Source organism: Filicampus tigris, chromosome 15, assembly GCF_054856515.1.
Source record: "Filicampus tigris isolate MCC_2025a chromosome 15, RoL_Ftig_1.0, whole genome shotgun sequence".
In the NCBI taxonomy this organism is placed as follows: Eukaryota; Metazoa; Chordata; class Actinopteri; order Syngnathiformes; family Syngnathidae; genus Filicampus; species Filicampus tigris.
In genome coordinates, this window is record NC_141231.1 from 10,541,011 (window position 1) to 10,561,108 (window position 20,098).

Genomic DNA, 20,098 nt, shown 5'->3' on the forward strand with positions numbered 1-20,098 from the left:
ATAACCTTGCCATTTTATTGACAGGGAGACAAGAACAATGGCTTCGATGTGCTGTACCACAACATGAAGCATGGACAGATATCCTCCAAGGAGCTGACCGACTTCATCAGGGAAAGGTAAAAAGAGTGACGCAATCTCATTCACACCATGTAAGCTAAGTTAGACAATTTTATTGTGCTCTACTTTAGCTATTAGCTTTCTTTACAGCTTGCAAAATTGGCGCTCCAAAGCCATAATCTAAAATTGGTTGTCACAAAAAAGCCACTAAAAGCCAAAGAAAAAATTTATTGTATGCCAGCGGCTGATGTGGAATAAATTGTGTCATAAGTACCTTTGTTGTCATACACATGCATTGATAAATTAATATATAAGATATTGATAATATTATGTAATGTTAATAACAATACCTGTATAAATAATCATAATTGTGTAAAATGATACTGTAATAATAATTGAATGTATTTGTTATTTGTAAAATAATATTGATGTGAATTTCAGCTAAACGTGGATCTAATTTGTGTAAAATTATATCAATATGTAAAATATAGTAACTATCTGTATGAGTAATTTTAGTATGTAAAATATAAAATGCTGTCCTATAATAGTCTGTAAAATGCTCATAATAGTTTGTGAAGTAATAAAGTAATTGTAAAATCATAATTTGTAAAATACGTACATTGAACAGTGGATTACATTAAGAAAAAAGCATGCAACAGTTAAAACAATAACAGCAACAATAATCCTAATAAATGAGTTAAATATCACATTTTCATAAAATCATAGATAAATTTCATGCAAAATAGTGTCATTAATGTCTAAAATAATAATTAAGATTGCAGCATGAAATAACAGCATGTAAAATAATAACAGTACGATGATAATATGTCCATTAATTAAGAAAATAACGTAAATAATAATGATAGTATGTATAAAAAAATGCAGCGTTCACTATTTGAAAATTGTTGATGCTTGATTATGGCTCCCTCTGGCGGCAGAAATGTCAAACTGTTGAATGGGCCAAGAAATCCACCTTGTCCACTATCTGTAGAATATGCATGTTACATGACATCCATATTATTTAAGAGCTTTTTTTTTTTTTTTTTTACATTTTGCTCCTCTTCCAGGAGTGTCATCGAAGAGGCCTATGCCAGGTCCATGACCAAGCTCGCCAAAACGGCGGGAAACTTTTCACAGCTGGGGTGAGTCAAGTGCACTTTTTACCCATGTGAACCGGTACGAATGTATGTCAACGGGCCTCTCAACCGCAGGACGTTTGCGCCGGTATGGGAGCTGTTTAAGGGCTCCACGGAGAAGCTGTCCATGTGCCACATGGAGCTGGTACGCAAGCTACAGGAGCTCATCAAAGATGTGCACAAGTACGTGGAGGAGCAGGCCAAAGCGCACAAGAAGGTGAGTGCCAATCACTGGTTTGAAGAGGAATGTCCCGATCACATTTTTTCATGGCCGAGTCCGAGTCACTCGCTTTTGAGTATTTGCCGATACCAATTCCTGATCCGATTCCTCAGCAATGGAAGATCTTATCGTTCTGATTGTTGTTAGACAAAAGAAGAGGTTGCGGCCACTTTGGAGGCCGTGCAGAACATCCAGAGCACCGGGCAGGCCCTGCAGAAGTCCAAGGAGAACTACAACGCCAAAACTGTAGAGCAAGAGCGCCTCCGCAAGGAAGGGGCCACCCAGAGAGATGTCGACAAGGTAGGACGGGACGCTTAAGCACTTTTCGTACTGCGCGGGAAAGTTTGGGTTCGTCCCGTGTCACCGTCGTGCGCGTAAGATCCCGAATTGTTTGAAAACAGTGAATCCCCGCTATATCCACCGGTGTGAATTGAAAATCCACGATATAGGGAGACTATATTGAATCAACGTTTTTAATAGATTGTATCCCGCAACCCACTTTAAACATATTTTAACTTATTAAAATTCACTTTTTCATTTTTTTCAGTTGTCCTCAGCGCATGTTCTCACTCTCGCTTTCAAAAAATGGGATTCTATAGTATAATATCACTTTGAGGAAACAAAGACTATTGAATGTGTTTGTCTGACACTCCTAGTAGAGAGAACAAAAGATGAATACACGTCATATATTCGCACACCAAAATGTTCAACCAAAATCATCTCATTTTGGCTAACAAAAGTCCAATAGCTTAGCTTACTATGTTGAAATGCAGGCTAACAGAAACAGTATTTGTAAACCTTCATGCCCAGCATGTTGTGGCCCAACGGGGTTCCACATACTACTGCACAACTTTAAATTCGGACTAATCCAGTAAAAAAAAACAAAAAAAAAACAAAGGCTTAAAAAGCCAAGATAGCGAGAAGCGTGAACAATGAACTGGATACAGTGGAAAACAGATGTCCTTCTTTTGGTGTTCTACAAATGGACCAGTTTTTGTACCTTTTCAGGCGGGAACAAAAGCCAAAAAAGCCACGGAGACATACAAGTCATACGTGGAGAAATATGCCTACGCCAAGTCCGACTTTGAACTCAAGATGGAGGAAACAGCACAGGTAGGATCTTTGTCCTTTACTTTTACATGAGACTTGTTTCATTATAACTTATGGTCTCACGGAGGGTAGGGCTGGACGATTCATCGAAATGTAATCGTGATTTCGATTTTCTCAATCCATAAAACTGTATAATCGAAGAAAAACGGTGCGTTTACAAGTTTCCGACATTGTGAAATTACCGTGAATGCACCATGTTTCTTGTGTAACAGGCGTGTAGCGTATGTGATTCTGCTGTCCCTGAGCGTGCATTATGCTGTTTAATGGTACCTTACTTGGAGTTTACTTTATAACTAAACATACACCAAAAATAATTACACATATTTTATATTTGAATACAAAACATGCTTCGTTTTTAAAACACCGCTAGTGCCAATGCTAAAGTCAACGTAATATCAAATTCAGTTGAGTGTTAGTAGTTGAATGCATATTTTGTTTTAAAATCAATGAATAATTGTTATAATAATCGTGATTTCAATCTCAATTAGAGAAACTGTGATTAATTCACGTTTTGTGCTGTTTCATCGCAGAAATTCCAGGACATTGAAGAGAGCCACGTCCTTCACATGAAAGACATCATCCAGTCGTACTCACAGTCCGTGGACGAAACACACGTCCAAATAGCAGAGGTGAGTGCATGCACACACTCGCACACACACGTACATGCTCCAGAACATTCCAGCGGGTGGAGGTAGGTGTTGACCCAACCGGGTTCACGGGGCGTCATATCAATTATTGTCCGCTTTGATCTCCCTAATCGTTTAACTGGCAAGCAGGAAATGCGTCATTCGGCCTTCCGCCCCCAACAATTAAAAAGTGATCAAAACTCATTTAAAACACCTCCGTCACGCTCCCAGCGTCGTCTCCACTTGTTTGCTAACTTTTACAGTTCACTCCGCAAGCAAGCTCAGAAGCAAGTGCAGCAGGACATTGCCTGCTGTGCTGCGCTTCTTGTGTCGTCCACCTAGGGGCGCTCAACCCCGCAGAAAAGTTTCCAGGTTGTCTGTATGCAGCAAACCCACCTGTTTCTGAGCTTTGAACGTCAGCAAAAAAGCAAAAAGCAAAAAAGAGAACATAGAAATTAAATCGTTTATTTATTTATTTTTTTTCAAAGAAAACAAAAGTATATTTCAAGAGAAAAAGTTGTACATTTTGGATTTAAATATATGTTTTTCAGAATTTGTTGTATTTTTCATGGCAAAAACTTTTCTTTTTTTTGATGAAAGCATTTTAGAGTTGTAATTTCTTTGAGGGATAAAAAGTTACTTTGCGTTTTTTTGGGTTTTTTTCTTAGAAATAACCATTTGCCTTCTTGTTTTTTTTCTTTTTTGTTTCCTGAAAAAGTCAAACTTAGTAAAGATTAAAAGTCACTTTTCCTTTTTATTCTTTTTTTTTTTTTGAATAAAAAGACAAATGTTTTGGGGAAAATAAATTACCTTTTGTCAAGAAAATAATTACGAGATTTTGAGATAAAAGTGTATTTTAGTTGTTTTTTTTCAAGAATAAAAGTTAGATTCACTTTTTTATATATAGTAAAATGGTATACATTTTCAACAACTAAATATTATTACATATTAAAATTAATGTAAACATTTTTTTATTTTATTCTTGAAAAATATATAACTAAATTCTTGTAAGATTTCATTCTCTGAGGCCATTTTTTTTATTCTCAGTGTGGCTATAATACACCTTTGTAATAATATAAAACAACATGAAGATGCTTTTTTCGGTCTTCTGTTATCCACCAAGTGGCGCTCAAGTCCACAGAGAAAGTCATGTGGCAGCCTGCAGCTGAAGCAGCAAATAAGTTGGAAGCAATGCGCTGTGACGGGCCACTGCGGGTTATTTAGCGACGCACCGCACTTGGTGTGATGGCCAACACTGCTCCTCGTTTTTAAAAAAACAGCCAGAAAATCACAAGCGGCCGTTGTGGTTTGGTGATAAACTGTCTTTCCGAAGCAGGCGATGAGGCAGCGCCACACTCAGGCTCATAGTCAGAAGTTGCAATAGTGTGCTGAGTCACCGTGGCCTGCGGCATGCGTGCTGACAAGCTGAGCAAATGTTTACATGGGCTCAACACTCGAAATTGCTCGCATAAAGAGCAGCATTTAATAAATGTAACATGGAATTTATCACAGACATCAAATCATCTCCTGTATTCATTTGTTTAATTTATTTTTTCAGTTAACAACATATATGGAAAGTATAGTTTAGTAACCTCTTTTTGTGAGCGTCCAAGAGTTGCACAGGTTGAAATAGGATACCGTAAATCACCCAGAGTTTGGGCATCCGTCTATAACTTCTGGGCGGTGTTTCCGGCCGACCCACGTGGTCCATGTCTATCCCTCGTTGGCGTCAAGAACATCATTTTCACGTCACACGCAAGCAGACACACCGCCAAATAAAGGAAAAATGTCAAAAACAACAGACACACACACGCACAGCGTGGTCATTGGTGAAATAAAAACAAAATGTCATGCCCAGCTCTGGTAAATACCATAAAAGTTGCGCATCGTCAAATTATACTACCTTAAGTCCCCCTAAATTAAACGGGTTAAAATCACATAACTAAATAAATCCTGCAAGACTACAATATATCTCCCAAATGTTGTGCAGATTGAAATAAGACCACCGTAACTAAGGCAACCAAAAATGGCCGGGGGAGGTTCAAATAGTTACTGTGACTCCCCCAAAAGGTACACGAGAAATAAGACTAAGACTAAAAGATCCCTAAATAATCCCTCAAAATGTGCACAATTAAAATAAAAGCAAATATACCAAAAATGCTCCTTTAAAGTTATAGGGGTGTGAATCAGACAACAGTAAATCCCCTAAAAGTTGTGCAGGTTAAAATAAGAGCACTGCATAGATACCAAAAATCCTTCAAAAGTTGCACAGGTGTAAATAAGACTACAGTAGATCCCCTAAAAGGTGTGCATACTTTCCTCAGATCACTATAAATCACCGAAAAGTAACACTGTTAAAAATGAGGTTACCATGAATCCTCTAAAAAGTTAGCCCCAGAACCAGATTTTTTTTTTTTTTCAAACATCTTAAAATAGGATACAGCGCACAAAAGTTGCAAATGCTCACTTTAAGACCACAACCCCTAAAAGAGTGAAGGTTCAATTACTGTATCTTGTCAATAGCCCTCCAAATTTGGTCAATGTCATCTAAAAATAGGTCTGAGTCCACCTGGATCCGGATCTGAATCTATCTCATCTGTGGTGGTCTGGCTGGCAGGTGAACATGACTCATTGATGACTCACGCACAAGCATGCGCGGGTCGGCAAATATGACGATACGCACAGTCAATTGAGTGATTTAAAGCCACACTAGAGCTCAAGCCTATTTCCAACTCGGAGAGTAAAAGCGTGAGAAGAGGACGAGGACAGCGTGAGGGGCGGGGGAAACGGTGAAGAGGAAAATTCCTTTTTAAAGGGCTAGAGTGGAAAGAAGTGCACTTTGTGTGCGTGTGTGTGTGTGTGTGTGTGTGGCAGGTGTATCTGTCAGTGTGCGTGCTCTTGTTTGTTTTTGTAAGTGAGCTTGTGTGTGAGAGTGAGGATGCCTTGAAGGGAGATGCATGTGGGCGAAAGCCTCAGCGGACGTGTGTGTGTGTGTGCGTGCGTGCGTGCGTGCGTGCGTGCGTGCGTGCGTGCGTGCGTGCGTGCGTGCCCTCCTCATGGCAGAAGCACCTGACAGCTTGCGTGAGCATGCTTACCCCCCTCCACCGTACACCTCGCCCTCCGTCGAACATGCTCTACTCACAAAGCTAATGCACTCCACCTCTCCACGGGACCCTCAGGGCCAGGGCATGCGTGTGTTTGCGTGTGTGTGTTACACATGTGTGTTTGTGTGAGAGTCACTCGTACAGTATATCACGCACATCTAAATGGCGTGGTGGCGACACGACACACAGGCGGTCGCCGCTCTTCTGTCTCCTCCAAGCCCGTAGTTCGCATCCGCTCTGTAAACAGACGGCACCGCGCTGCCTCCCGTCCCCACAGGGGAGCAACGGCAGCAACAGTGATTCAACGCGACGCTTTGCAGTGCAGTATATCCGGCCGTATTGCGGATTTGTAAATGATTGCTTTTTTTTATGACTTTTCAAACATCCGGAAACATCTGTTAGTTTGCAAGTCCATGTTTAAAAAGGAAAAGCCTGCTAGAACAGCTAAACCGTCTGGGGGGTTAATCAGAAGCACTTTAAATGGTGGAAGGTGTGTTGACTCCCATTTAACATGAGTTTGAATGGGATTTCCGAACACAGCCACATCCCCTGTTATAAAAGGGTGTGCACACTTGTGCAACCACCTTATGTCACTGTTTATTTTTACTTTTCCCTCTAAAAAATATTTTTTTGTTCCTGATTGAGTTGTACAGGTTAGAGGTAAAAAAAAATGTCGTTTTTAATATCACAAAAACCTTTCAACAGAGTTTTGTAGAGTTTTTATATCCACTGTGTTGTGTGGCATGCATTTCTGCTCCATATGTGTTTCCGTAACATCTAACCTAACATGTTTTATATTAAATGTTAGCTTTAAGATAGCAAGACTTTCATCAGGCCAAATCTACTGACAATGGAGCAGATAACCTAATTTTCCACTATTTTTTTTGTTCCCATAACCAAGATGGTCACCCTGTGTGTTGTTATGATTATTTTTTGTAATAATATATATACATTTTGACTTCTTTTGGAATTGTGCAGGTTCACAATGAATTTGTGAGAAACGTGGAGAACACCTCAGTGGAAAGCTTAATACAGAAACTGGCCGAAAGCAAAGGAACGGGCAAGGAGAGACCAGGTAAGGCTTTTTTTGGGGGGACGCAGGGGAACTGGATTATTTCTCTGAATCACGTTTTGAATGGGACAAATACAAAATGAGCGCAGTCGTAAGGGGCTGTTGTCAACCACAACTCACGCCAAGATCCAGTTTTGTTTGGCTATGTTTTTGTACAAACAATGGTATTTTTTTTCTTTATTAAAACCTATAATAAACTTTGATTTATTTATTTATTTATTGTAGTGGAAGTTTGAAACAGGTTAATGGCATTTGTTGAATTCATTTCAGTGGAACACTGATTTTGATGCATGGTTACAGAACAATTTGAACTTGTAAGGTACATCACACGATTGATCATCGCCAGTAGGCATATTTTTTAGTGAGGTTTTCTTCATATTTTTGCGGTTCAAATAAAAATAATGCAGAACAGCAAACGGCATGTGTAGCCTTAAAAGTTGATACAGGCTCACAGTTTTTCCATTGCGGGCAGTGAAAAGTCACCAACTCTTAATTATTATTATTATTATTATTTTTTTTTTTTTCACAATGGTCAACTTAAGTCATGCCGGGCTGCGTTGCCCCGTGTGTGGTGAGCCAATTGTTTTAGGATGCTGGCGTACCTGGAGAAAATCCACACAAGCATGAGGAGAACGTTCAAAGCCAAGATTCAAACCCCAAACCGGAACAGCAAGGCGGACGAGCGGTTAGCGCGTCCGCCTTACAATGCAGCCTGCATTGTGTCTTAATACAGTCAAATAATAATCAGGTTAGTTGTGTGTCAACAAAGGCGCCCGTGTGGGCGGCGGCGCTGCCGAGCGGGGCAATTAGACCGAGGCCGAGCGGCCATCACAGTCGATCATGGTAATCTGCTGTCAAGGTAGGCAGGCTCGGCATTCCAGTAAGCATGCGTCACATGGGGGGCTTTGACTTAAGCGGGCACAATCGAGCTTTTTGGACGAGGTCAAAGCTCAACAATGACTCTTGTGTAAACTTTGCCCACAATATCCCAGCCGCCCCCCTCAACCCACCTTGTTGTGATGCGTTTTCATCACGCTATTGAAGACAGACTGTGTCACAGAAATGCTAACCATCTCCCAAAATGCGATGCGTGTGAATATTTAAAGCCCCCGGGTGCTGTGACATCTACGAACCCCCTCGCTGCCCCGCCCCACCCTCCTGCTCATCTCCACTCATGCACAACATTACGTCAGGCACGCAGGCGCCTCACCTCTGCGGTGTGTGTGTAAACAATGCGTAACCCCCCCCCCCACCCACCCCTCACCCAAAAGCCTCCTCCCCCACTCCCGTGTCCAAACACCGCGACAACCTGCGTGGTGTCCCTCATTTGTTTGGACAGCAGAATTAATTGAGGCTTTAAAGACAACATATAAACGGGCCAAAAATTCCTGCCCGCACGGAGCTGTTCATTAGTGCTTTTGCGGCAGCCATCAGAAAAATAACTTTCATTAATTTTATATTTATGATTAATTTTATTCCGAATAATGAACCATTTATTTATAAGAAATACAATTGTTTTGTTTGCATGTATTGAAAACTCTTTTAAACAGTGATTGAGTTGATAATTGAATACAAATATTGATAGACGATAGATGACGTAAGTTTCTAAGTAAAATAGTTGATTTTAATTAAATGTTTTTAATGCATATTTTTTATAATTAATTTAATGGCGATGAATTCATCAATTATCGTAACAATATCAAATGTGCAATTTAAATTGTTTTAAAGGGGAAGTCAACCCCAAAATTTTCTTGCCAAAAATATGTTCTATGCAAGCCCACTAGTCCAAAAAAACATGGCACTGTTTGTGGAATGAGTTAAGGAGTAAAATCCACCTGTTTTAGTCCATTTTGCCACTTGCTGTCGACTGAAAATTACATCACTGATGCTCAAGGCACAGATAATGACCAATCATGGCTCAGCTTCAGAAAACAGGTGAGCTGTGATTGGTCGTTATCCGAGCCTTGAGCAACTGTGATGTCATTTTCAGTCGCCAGCAAGTGGCATAATGGCTAAAAACGGGCGGATTTTGCTGCTTAACTCATATTCTACGAACGCAATATAAATCGGAATGCCATGTTTAGACTAGTGAAGGCGCATAGAACATATTATTGCAAAGAATTTTTGGGTTCACTTAGTCAACTAACCGATTACTTAATACTGTAAGTTTTAATGAACCAATTGTACCAAAAAGAAAACAGTTAAATAATTACAGTTACGTAATTGTAGCAATCTCTACCATGTAAATGCTCCGTGGTCTGGTTTAAAGACCAGAGCGGGCCACATGTAGCCCGCGGGCCAACCTTTGCCCCGCCCCCGCTTTAGCAAGCCAGCGAGGTTGAATAAACTTTTTATTGCGGAAACGATCCCAAAGTGACACGCTGCAAGGGGGTAAGGGGGGGGTGGGGGTCGACGGGGTGCGTTTGGAGTGTTCAACGATATCCAGCTGAGCTGTCAACTGGCGGTGAGCCAGACACGCAAAGTCTGCCCACCTCCGCAGCCCCTTTTCAAGCACCCACCCTCCCAACCAATCCACCCTCCCAGTGCCATGCCAAGCATATGTGTTTTGAAGAGGAAAAAAAGCATACGCTACTCACACATGACTGCTCGCCAAGTCCCGAAAAAGGAAACATCTTCCCCTAGATAAACAAATGTCTGTTTAGGAGACATTTAAACACTTTGCATAACACGATATGCTGGATATGTTGGTATGTGTTTGGTATGTAAGATTTGATTTTGTCCTAGTAAATACTGGGCAGTTATTATTGATGATTGGTCAGTTTTACTGATATCGCTGCATAATTAAGGTGGACGGGTTATCATATTTCTTATTTGATATGTTTTTATGGTTATTTTTTTCTTTGGATTATTAATTAGCCACACCCAGTATTTGATCCAATACCAAGTAAATACAGGTCCAGATCACCAATACCACGTCATTTTCACCAAGCTTCTTAACAACTAAAGTGGACGCATCATCATATTACTCAATAAGAATAGATTTCCTGACCCTTAGATTACTTAGGAATGTTTCCTTTGCCTTTGGAATGATTTATTTCTTCCAAAGAACGGGCAAAACTGCCGACTTTCAGCTCAAGAGTTTTGCTTTAGCCCTGTATATCGAGTGTGAGGTTTTTCTCCCTCTCTCTGTCTCCTCTGAGTGACAGAAAGCTCTAGTGGGCGTGCTGTCACTTTTGGCTGCGCGCTCTGAGATTGGTTTCGGTAGAGCCGCAGCGACCATGACGACTACTTTGGGATAGCGACGGGTAACACTTGTCTTACTGGGCCACATTTCGCTCACTAGTTCATAGTTGCTCCATTAATCCGACAGCAGAAACCGAAAACTTGAATGAGAAAAACTGCATTCGGAATTCAGTGCTATTAAAATAGTCTATACAGTATGTGCATGGAGAGCAGAGGTGTGACTTTGCCATGGGCGCTAGCATGGGCTTTGGTCTCTCTCCAACCCAGCAGCAGCTCATTAGTCAATCACTTATATTCCATTGTCTTAATTTACTGAGCAATGAAAGTCATTTATTTGTCAATATCCAAGTGAGTGACTTTTATTAGTGTTGTAACGTTTGCGAATGAGTCATTCGTTTGAGTGTTTCTTTTGGGGTGAACGATGAGAATTGATTGACCTTCAGTTATGTTTTGTTTTTTTTAGCCAATTTGGTGTGGTAATTGGTAACAGTGAAGAAATCTGGTTAAATGTACAAAATATGAAGTAAAATTGTAGAAAAGAACTTCTAGAATTTATCAGTGCATGTTGTGATAACTTGACTCTTACTGTAACCGATGAAATAGTCTCACAAAATGACCTCGAAAATAATTTCAAGAAAAAGAGTGAGATCTCTGAAGTTGCCACGCAGCTGCAGATGAGTCCAATCGTAATCAGCTCTTCTTACTGCAATCTTACTCCAACTATCAGTGGAATTTTGCTTATCTGGAGGGTCAGCTGTGGAGAGAAAATTTAAGGAAAATTTGAAAACTGACTACAATTTTGGAATCAGCCTGCCAATTTTAGTTTTAATCAGCATAAAAATCTCAAACTCTACAGATTTTTTTTTCAAATTGTTCCCCAGTGTAATATGTACTGGAATATACACACTAGGGCTGCTCGATTAAGCGATTTTGAACCGTAACCGAATATTCTGATAAAACGATGTTAAAAACGTTCAAATCGGCACGTTCGATTTTGTTATTTATCGAAACCACCGTAGTTTCCTCTGCATTGCCGCTTCCTCCCACGAGCGCGCGGTCCGAAACGACGACAACATCCACGGCTATACCGGCGATTCTGCTATTTGCTCAGGTAAGTGAGCGTTTGGTTAATAAATCGGGCAAAAATAGATCTGTAGTGTAGTATGTGCCCCGGATGCACAATAAAACCCGTGAGCAACTAACTCAACGTCTGAAAGGCGTCCCTTTTTTTTCTCCTCTACAACGGACCTCTGGTCCAGTCGGACTATGCATCCGTACTTAAGCTTAACAGTGCATTGTATTTTTGAGTGATAGTTTTGCACTAATCATTGATTTATGTTTAAGCAAGACCAGGGAGAAAGGTGAAAGGCTAGTCACTAGCTGGTTGGCAAAATGACTTGCTGACAGACTGTTTGGTTTACAGACTTGACTGTCTACCTTCTCTCATGTTGATGATTTCGTTTCAGATGGTATATGCACTTTCGTCTTTCATTATTGGTTTAATTAAGAACAGATCTGAAATCTATTGTGTAAGTAAAATGCTCTTAATCCCAATGGATTGTTCTGTGTGTATTAAGTTAAATTGACTGGCATTTTGAGTTCAAAGAAAGAAAAATTCAGTTTAAATAAAAGACATTCAAAATACTTCATTTTTCATTATTTTTTATATTACAAAGAAATCGTAATCGTAAAATCGGGTTTGAGAGAAAATAATCGGGATTTTCTTATTAGGCAAAATCGAACAGCCCTAATACACACATACACCCACGCACTGTAATGTACAAATGAGAGCATCCAAGCTGTCAGTTCAATGTCCCTATGAGTTTGAGTCCAGCGTCTGTCCGTCCTCCCGTGTGATGTGCTATTCTTGAATGTCGATTGTGTTTTGATTGGCATGACCCCCACACACACAAACAGAGAGTAGTTCGTGCAGCCATTGTGCGTGTGTGTGTGTGTGTGTTGTGTGTGTGTGTGCTTGTGCGTGTGTGCCAGCGGTTAAGGGACGATATTGCACAGTAGAGTAGATCAGTCATCGGTGTACTTTATCCACTTCGCTTGGCGTGATGGGTGCCTCTCGTGACTCGCTGCTTGCCTGCGCTTCGCATCAGGGCGCTGCCGCATGCCAAACAATGCATCAATGGAGCCCCACCACCCCTCCCCCCCCCATCAACCCCAGAGACCGGCGGTCGCGGACGACGCGGCTAATGTATACGTCGCGATTGAAAACATTGCCGGCTTTTGTTCTTTTCAGGTCAAGGCACGTTAGCGTATCGTGCCGCGTTGCCGCCGGGCGCTGCCTCTTCCAGTATCTGCTCTGATTACAAAACGCACTTCCTGTCTTCAAGGCCATGTTCACTCATAAAAACCTTGGTACCTTGACAGTATAGTTCATTTGTGTTGACCTTTTAGTACATACTTGCATTTAACTTTGAAGTACTTTGTTTTTTAACTTTTATTTAGGTACAGGCTTTCTTTTGGCCGAGTGAGTAACGTCGGGAATGTGACCGTTTAGTCTGCACGTGAATTTTGTCGTACAGCAGCGGCTGACAAGTGTTCCTATTTCGTACTGTCAAATCCCGTGAATAACACGCATGCGTGTGTAATATGAAACCCCAAAATCCCCCTTAGAGAGCGTGTTTTTCTCTGCACTTATGTATAATACAGTCCCGCGATTTGCTGATATCATTATTATCAGAGTGAATCATACGAATGAAAAAATATTCCAAACATATCTTTACTTTTCTTTTAAATATATTTAACTCTCTTTTTAACTGCTTTTACATGTTGTGAAGCATATTGTGCTACATTGTTTATGAAATGCGCTATAAATCAGTGATTATAGTTTTTTATTTATATTTTTCTCTCTATTTTTGAGGTACTGGTAGACGCCTAAACAATTGTTTCTTATTAGCCCTCCTGTACAATATTCCCCCTCGATTTGGGATTTTTTTTCTTGCAAAAATATGGGATTTTACGGTAAACAGATTAATCCACCTTTGTTCATCCATCTCAGGTGGCTGACAAATCATCCAGCGCCGCCTCCTGCTGGCAACTGAAACTGACGTCAAAGTGCCCTCGTGCTCGCATTGCTAACGGCACAGCCCATCTGTCCTCTGGGTTTGGTCTTGTGATGTTCGCGATGCGAAAAAAAAACACGTTTAGCATTACCCACACCACAGGCCAGTCACTCACGATAATCTGTAGAGTCGTACGACAATCGGTAGTTTTCTGACTTTGATCACAAGAGGAATAGAATGCTCCACTTTGGCCCAGTTATCGGTATCCGTGTGCCTCACTCAAGATGGCCATTGTAAAAGAGGATCCAGACGCTGGTGCCGACATAATTCCTGGAAGCGACTTACCTCAATGAGCAAAGACGCACGGCTGAGTATCAGTATCACAACATACTGTCTTGCTCTCTCTTTTGATAGATTCTCATTATTGTGGCTGACCGACAGTTTTCCCCTATGTACGTTCCATAGATGTTGGGACGTTTTATTTTGATCATCAGACATCTTGCTACTGTCATGAAACAAGCAGTGTGTAGAATGTGCTACCGCGGCCTCTGGCTGATGGAGGTGAAGAATTGCATCTTGTAAGCCTACACAGCAGCTTTGTCCATGTGGCTTTAAACATCATTAAACAATCTTGGACTTGTTTGTCTTATTCTGATTGAGTTAAGATTAAGAGAGCTTCCTTGATTCACCACACACTGAGTGATATATTACCAGATGCTATTATTTTTTTATTTTCATGATTGTAGATTACAGCTAACAAAAACTCACAATCTCAATACCGGCAAATTAAAATTTCACATGAGTAATAATTAGGGGAGTGCATCACTCCACAAAAGACGCTTCAATGCGCTTCTCGATACAGTTTTAAAATGTAACTGCTTTGTTTTGTCAAATCAAAACCGATTTTCCGATATGAATCGTTTTTTTTTTTTTTTTACACCCCTAAAATTATTTTCACTATAGAAGTTGGATAGGAATTGAGTAACGAATAAAATACTTAGAATTATCTTTCTAAAAAGTATTTAAATGTTACAGTGTTTAATAGGTCTGTGTAACATTTTATTGTTGTTTTTTATTTTTAGTTATGTTTGATTCTATTCATGGACAGCACTTTGTTTCAACTGTGGTAGTTTTATTTTTAAACGTGCTGCCTAAATTGAGTTGCAAAAATTAAATGACTTCCTCTACGATACTCTGATTTATTGAATTGCACTTGTCATACTATATTCATGAACGATATATAAAATACATACTTTGAGTCGGCGTTAGTGTGTGTGTGTGTGGTTTTTTTTTTTTTTTTTTGTTATCCTTGCTGCGATGGCCACCAGACGTACGTTTGACTCGGTCGGTGACCCCGTCTGCCCCGTGGGATCAGCTTCGCCCTGTTTGCGTACACTCTACTCTGTGCCGCACGCCAACTTCCCCTCCACCCGAGTGTGTAGGTTTTTTGTATTCAACACAAGTGTGTATGTGTGTGCGATTATTGCGTGATGTACATTCGCAGCGTTCACAGCGGCGGCTCGTTGACCCTTTGTGTGCCAAATGAACCTAAAAAGATTTTTTTTTTTTCCTTCTTTTTGGTCTCATTAGGGCCCATTGAGTTTGAGGAGTGTAACGCTGCCATCGCTACCGAAGGTGGGAAATTTAGTTAAGATATTAATAAATGGAATATATAACATATGTAAGATTTTTTTAATCAACTACTTTATGTATCGTCAAAGGTGCCAAACCCAGGAGGAGAAAGCCATTTGGCATTCCAGGACGCAGGAAAGACAAAGACACAGACTCCACGTAAGTTTAGGAATTAAAAGAAGTGTCGGTCATATCATGTATACATATATATATATTGATCGAACTCAAAGCTCCATATTGCTGCTGATAGATGAAATTTTCCCTTGCCCCCAAACCAAAAAGACTAGTTCAAACACATTTTATTTTTATAATTAAAGATGTTTAGAGTATTTTTTTAAATGCATTTGATATGGAATTATCACAAAAAGATTGAACAGAGTGCCAAATTTCAACACTTCGTCCATAGCAGGCTTATTAGAAGATAGATAAGAGTACAGACAAACTATCATGATCAGTCCATATGTAAAATCTGTATTATATTATGAAAATGAAATATGATTTATAAAAATAAAATATTTATTCAAGTATGAATACATTATGTTTGGGAATTTCATCAAACAATATTCAAATATATATTGTCGCTGTTGGACGGAATCCTTGAATCTGCAAACCAATATTGTTCAGACAATTTAAAATTAACTGAATATTTTTTGATGATTGATTTTTTTTGTCGGTAAAAAATAAAAAATTTTGTTAATTTGTAAAAAATAAAATGGTGCTGATTTGTGGGGGGGAAATTAAATTGACCAGTGATATTTTAAAAATATGAAAAATAATTACAAACACAAACTTTTCCATTTTTGGACAGTGAAAAGAACATTTTTTGTTATTCAATTTTTTTCCATTCTCCAAATGTCAATAATTGCAATCATCACTGCAGTACACTGCTACTGCCGTCCAAATATGATCAGATCGTATCCAATGTTTCTCTCAGCACTCACAGTTTAATGCGCAGCACAACAATGACGAGTGTTTTGTCATGGTGTCGTGTCCCTTTGGTCTTACAGGGAATCAGCGGAGGCGGAAAGTGTGAGTAAACGGCTTCCTCTTCCCCCTCGTTGTGTTGTGTTGTTGTTGTCGCTGGCCATGTCGAGCAGCAGGGGAGGCGCTCATTTTGTGTCGCCTCTTACTACTTGAACATGTGACTCTCTCTCTCCCTGCTTCCCTCTTGTTTGTTTTGCAGATTTGCTCATTCATTCATTCATTCATTCCGCTTGTCTTTGTTTATGCTCGCAGAACGCTGCCAACGGCGCTCCCCCCGGATACTACGGGGCCATAGACATTCAGAACGCTGTAAGCAAGCCAACACACACACACACACACACCACATACACTCACTGCAGCACGTTATTTTACAAGTCGCAGTCGTCTGTAATAAATGATGAAGTCTTCCACACCCAGTACTCATACAGTTGCCGTAATTCCTCAAATAGAAGCCTCTGTAATGATACGGTTTTGCCAAGGTTCATATTTTAAATTAGTAAACTCTCATGGCGCAACACCAAGAAAAGTCACAGAAATTCTAAACAGTCCATTGCGTGACCACACTCCTCCTTTATGGAAATTCATTTACACATTCCAGATCCCCCCCAAAACACCAACAAAGGTTTTTGTAATGTGCTTTTAATTAAAATAAATAGCTCTGTCTCGACTGTATTGTAGAAAACATCCCGTAATAACATAATTAAATGGAATATAAAGGTAAACTGTTTGTGCATCATAGTTTAATGCTTCAATGCTCATTGACATTTGTTCCTTCTGGTATGCACACCTTGGCCACCAGGTAGCAGTATAAACATCCATCCATTATCTGTACCGCTTCTCCTCACAAGGGTCGCGGGGCGTGCTGGAGCAGTATAAACAGATGTACATATCTAATAGTAGGCATTTTTTGCTGAGGATAAAGAATACATACCGGCCTGCGAATATTGTTATATTGTCTTGCTGCGTGGTTTGACTTGAAATATCCGTTGCCTAAAAGGTCATAACTGCAGCAACATCAATGCTAGTTTTGTTAGTCTGTCTACGAAGTTTCAGCATTAAGCTACATGGGTTTTTTTTGGTGAGTTGAATGGGATTGAATACACAACTTTGTTTTATCTTTAGTTTTACAGTCAACTGGGAATGGCTAACTCTAACATCTTAAAGTCTCTTTTATTGAAGATTTGTTCACTATCTGCCCAACTGCTGCTTGTTAAGTGATTAAGGGTGAGTTCACTCCAATTTTTGTAAGACCGGTCCACTCATTGAGGTAGCGCTGTAGAGTGGGTCCCCATTCTTCGCGGGAGTTGCGTTCCAGACCCACCCGTGATAGGTGAAAATCCGTCACCTACAGAGACCAAATTTTAAGGTGGATAAAAAATTAAGAATACATTTTTTTATAAAAAAGGATTTGTTACAAATAAAGGCACTCAAATAATAAATGCTTACCACAAATGCACACCTTGAACTACTCGTTGCAGTTAATATAAAAAATGTTTATGAAACAGAACTCTCAATAATCCTAAACCTACCACAAATAGATGCCGTATAGTTGTGTACTGAAAAGCCCGTAGCCACATAACATACTGGAGTTTAAGTGATGGATCGGCTTTCAATGACATTTTCTGATTTATTTGTGGAATTAAAACCCATAATTGCCCCGCTGATGTGATTTATTTTAGGCCAACATTTTTCAATTTGCCTTTTGCAGAATCTTCCACGAGTCGACGACGAAGGCTTCTGCATTCGGCCGGAATCCATGGAGAATGATATCCTTCAATGAGTGGTTTTCAATCTGAGGTCCCTTCAATGTGGTTTGGGGGTCAGCAAAATCATTTGCAATAAATTATGTTGTATCATTTAAAAGGTCACATGGGGACCAGCGCACCAAATCCAGAAAACAGGTGAGCTGTGACATCGTAATGTGAGCCCAAGGTCACTTTGACGTCAACTTCAGTTGGCAGCAGAGGGCGGTAACGGATGAAATCACAATGCCCTGAGATTGATGAAAATAAATGCCTTAATCTGCTTAATTTTGATTCCACAAACATAATATTAATCAAAATACTATGCTTAGACTATTGGTGGTACATAGAATTTATTAATGCAAGAAAGGTTTTTACCTTGAGTTACATACCCTTTGTTGTCATCAGGTTTATGAAGGGCATCTTAAGAAAAAAATAAATAACCCTGCGTTAGTGGGTCTCCATGCTTGTTTTTGTTTTCTTTTGCTCGTATCACCTCCTTAACGGCACAGGATGAACATGCCAAAGAGAATTCCTTCTACTCGTCCAGCGACTCGGAGGACGAGGAGGAGCCGCGCAAGTTCCACGTGGAGATCAAGCCCGTGCAACCCAACAACGGCACGCACCAGAACCGCGCCACCATCGACGAGCTCAAGGCCTCCATCGGCAACATCGTCCTGTCGCCATCTACCTCGGTACGTCGCCGTTGATGTCTACAAATGCACGCCGGGTGCAAGGTTTTTCCTGGCTCAAAATATTTACATATCTTTTTCATAAATCATATAGAAGACTAAAATGTGATATAAAAATCCAGGATCCCTGATTTAGTAATAGTAGTAATCGGTGTCAAGGAAGTATGTTGAAGTGATGTAACACAACTGAGAGATGAGCTTTTTATGTCAGGAAGGAAGGAAATAAGTTTAGCCTGGGTTGTTACTGGAAGTTACCGATAGTCTTCCCGTGCATTGTTGAAAGAAATTTAAATCATATTTAAGCCATTCATATCTTTTACTTTAAGACTAAAATCCTTCTATGTGCTAACTTCTTTCGTGCATTTTCTTTTTCTATTGCTAACTTCTGGAATGTGTCATCTTGTTCTATAATGCTGGTAAAATCACGGTTGTAATTGTCACTTTTCTAAAATCCACTCAGTATTTTTCCGGAGAAATTCAACATGCTTGATTACCAAAGAAACAATGTTTATCTATTTGAGTTTGGCTCACACATTTGTTGCCGTGAAGTAAAATTCATGGTTGTTCTTCGAAGTGACTGTTAGTAGTGATTTCCAACAGTTTGTGATGCAGCGCGCCACCCCAGTGCAACACCGTAATTGCAGTAAAAAACTTTTTTTCAAGTTTTATTATCTAAGTTGTCCTTTCGTCAGAGGTTTTCCAGCCGCTGACGTTCAGAAAAATCCTGCCACGCTTGTCACTGGAGGACAAGATGCAGGGTGCAGGGGGGAAGAACGCTCCCGCTTTTCAACACTAGAGGGCAACAGGGGAATGTTTTAGTCTCGCTAGGCCACAAAAGGCTGGTGGCATTCCTGGCCTTTCAAGGCATTTATTTTTATACTTAACAAGGGCCTGAGCATTAGCTCGTGAGTCACATGCGGCTTTACGTGATTGCATTAGCCCCCCCGCTACTTAACAACACACAAAGTTAAATACAGTGTTTACATACATTTCCCAGGATATATTACCTTGACAAGGGGATTTTTAACTAATATTTCTGGAATAATTTCAGACAAAAATGAAGAGTTTACGTCATTGGACAACGGCAGAAAAGAACATCAGTTTTTCAAATACAAACATGGGTCAATTTGACCAGCAACATTGCATTGGTGTAAAGGCAATTCAGAAATTTTTAACAAAGATTTCTGGATTTTTTCCAGACAAAAATGGATTGTGCAGTAACCATCAGACATTTCATTTATTTAAAAATATTACACTATGTAAGCATCAAGTTGTCTGCAGATAGTAGCAGGTACATTCAAAATATTCATGAGTCAGTGCGACCCAATGTGTGTTTAACCAGCAAAAAAATAACTAAAAAATAATCTAACTTATCATTGCTGGATGAAAATATTTAATATACCATGTGAATTCTTCAAATATTTTCAAAAGTATATCATAAATATCATGAAAAGAATGAGTGATTTTAATTTTTATTGGCGTGATGAAATATAAAGCATAGT

General features: G+C 39.9%; 1 protein-coding gene across 6 annotated transcripts in view; it reads left to right on the forward strand.

Moving 5' to 3' along the window:
• The window catches only part of fcho2 (FCH and mu domain containing endocytic adaptor 2), a 48,402-nt gene that overhangs the window by 8,922 nt on the left and 19,382 nt on the right, over positions 1–20,098 (forward strand). For all 6 annotated transcript variants that reach the window (XM_086053919.1, XM_086053920.1, XM_086053922.1 and 3 more), the window contains exons 2-14: positions 25–116; positions 1,125–1,199; positions 1,269–1,410; positions 1,561–1,713; positions 2,422–2,526; positions 3,054–3,152; positions 7,232–7,328; positions 15,137–15,181; positions 15,268–15,337; positions 16,186–16,207; positions 16,415–16,471; positions 17,871–17,928; positions 18,424–18,599. In XM_086053919.1, the coding sequence (XP_085910045.1) occupies positions 25–116; positions 1,125–1,199; positions 1,269–1,410; positions 1,561–1,713; positions 2,422–2,526; positions 3,054–3,152; positions 7,232–7,328; positions 15,137–15,181; positions 15,268–15,337; positions 16,186–16,207; positions 16,415–16,471; positions 17,871–17,928; positions 18,424–18,599 (1,191 nt within the window). The remainder of the gene's footprint in view (positions 1–24; positions 117–1,124; positions 1,200–1,268; positions 1,411–1,560; positions 1,714–2,421; positions 2,527–3,053; positions 3,153–7,231; positions 7,329–15,136; positions 15,182–15,267; positions 15,338–16,185; positions 16,208–16,414; positions 16,472–17,870; positions 17,929–18,423; positions 18,600–20,098) is intronic.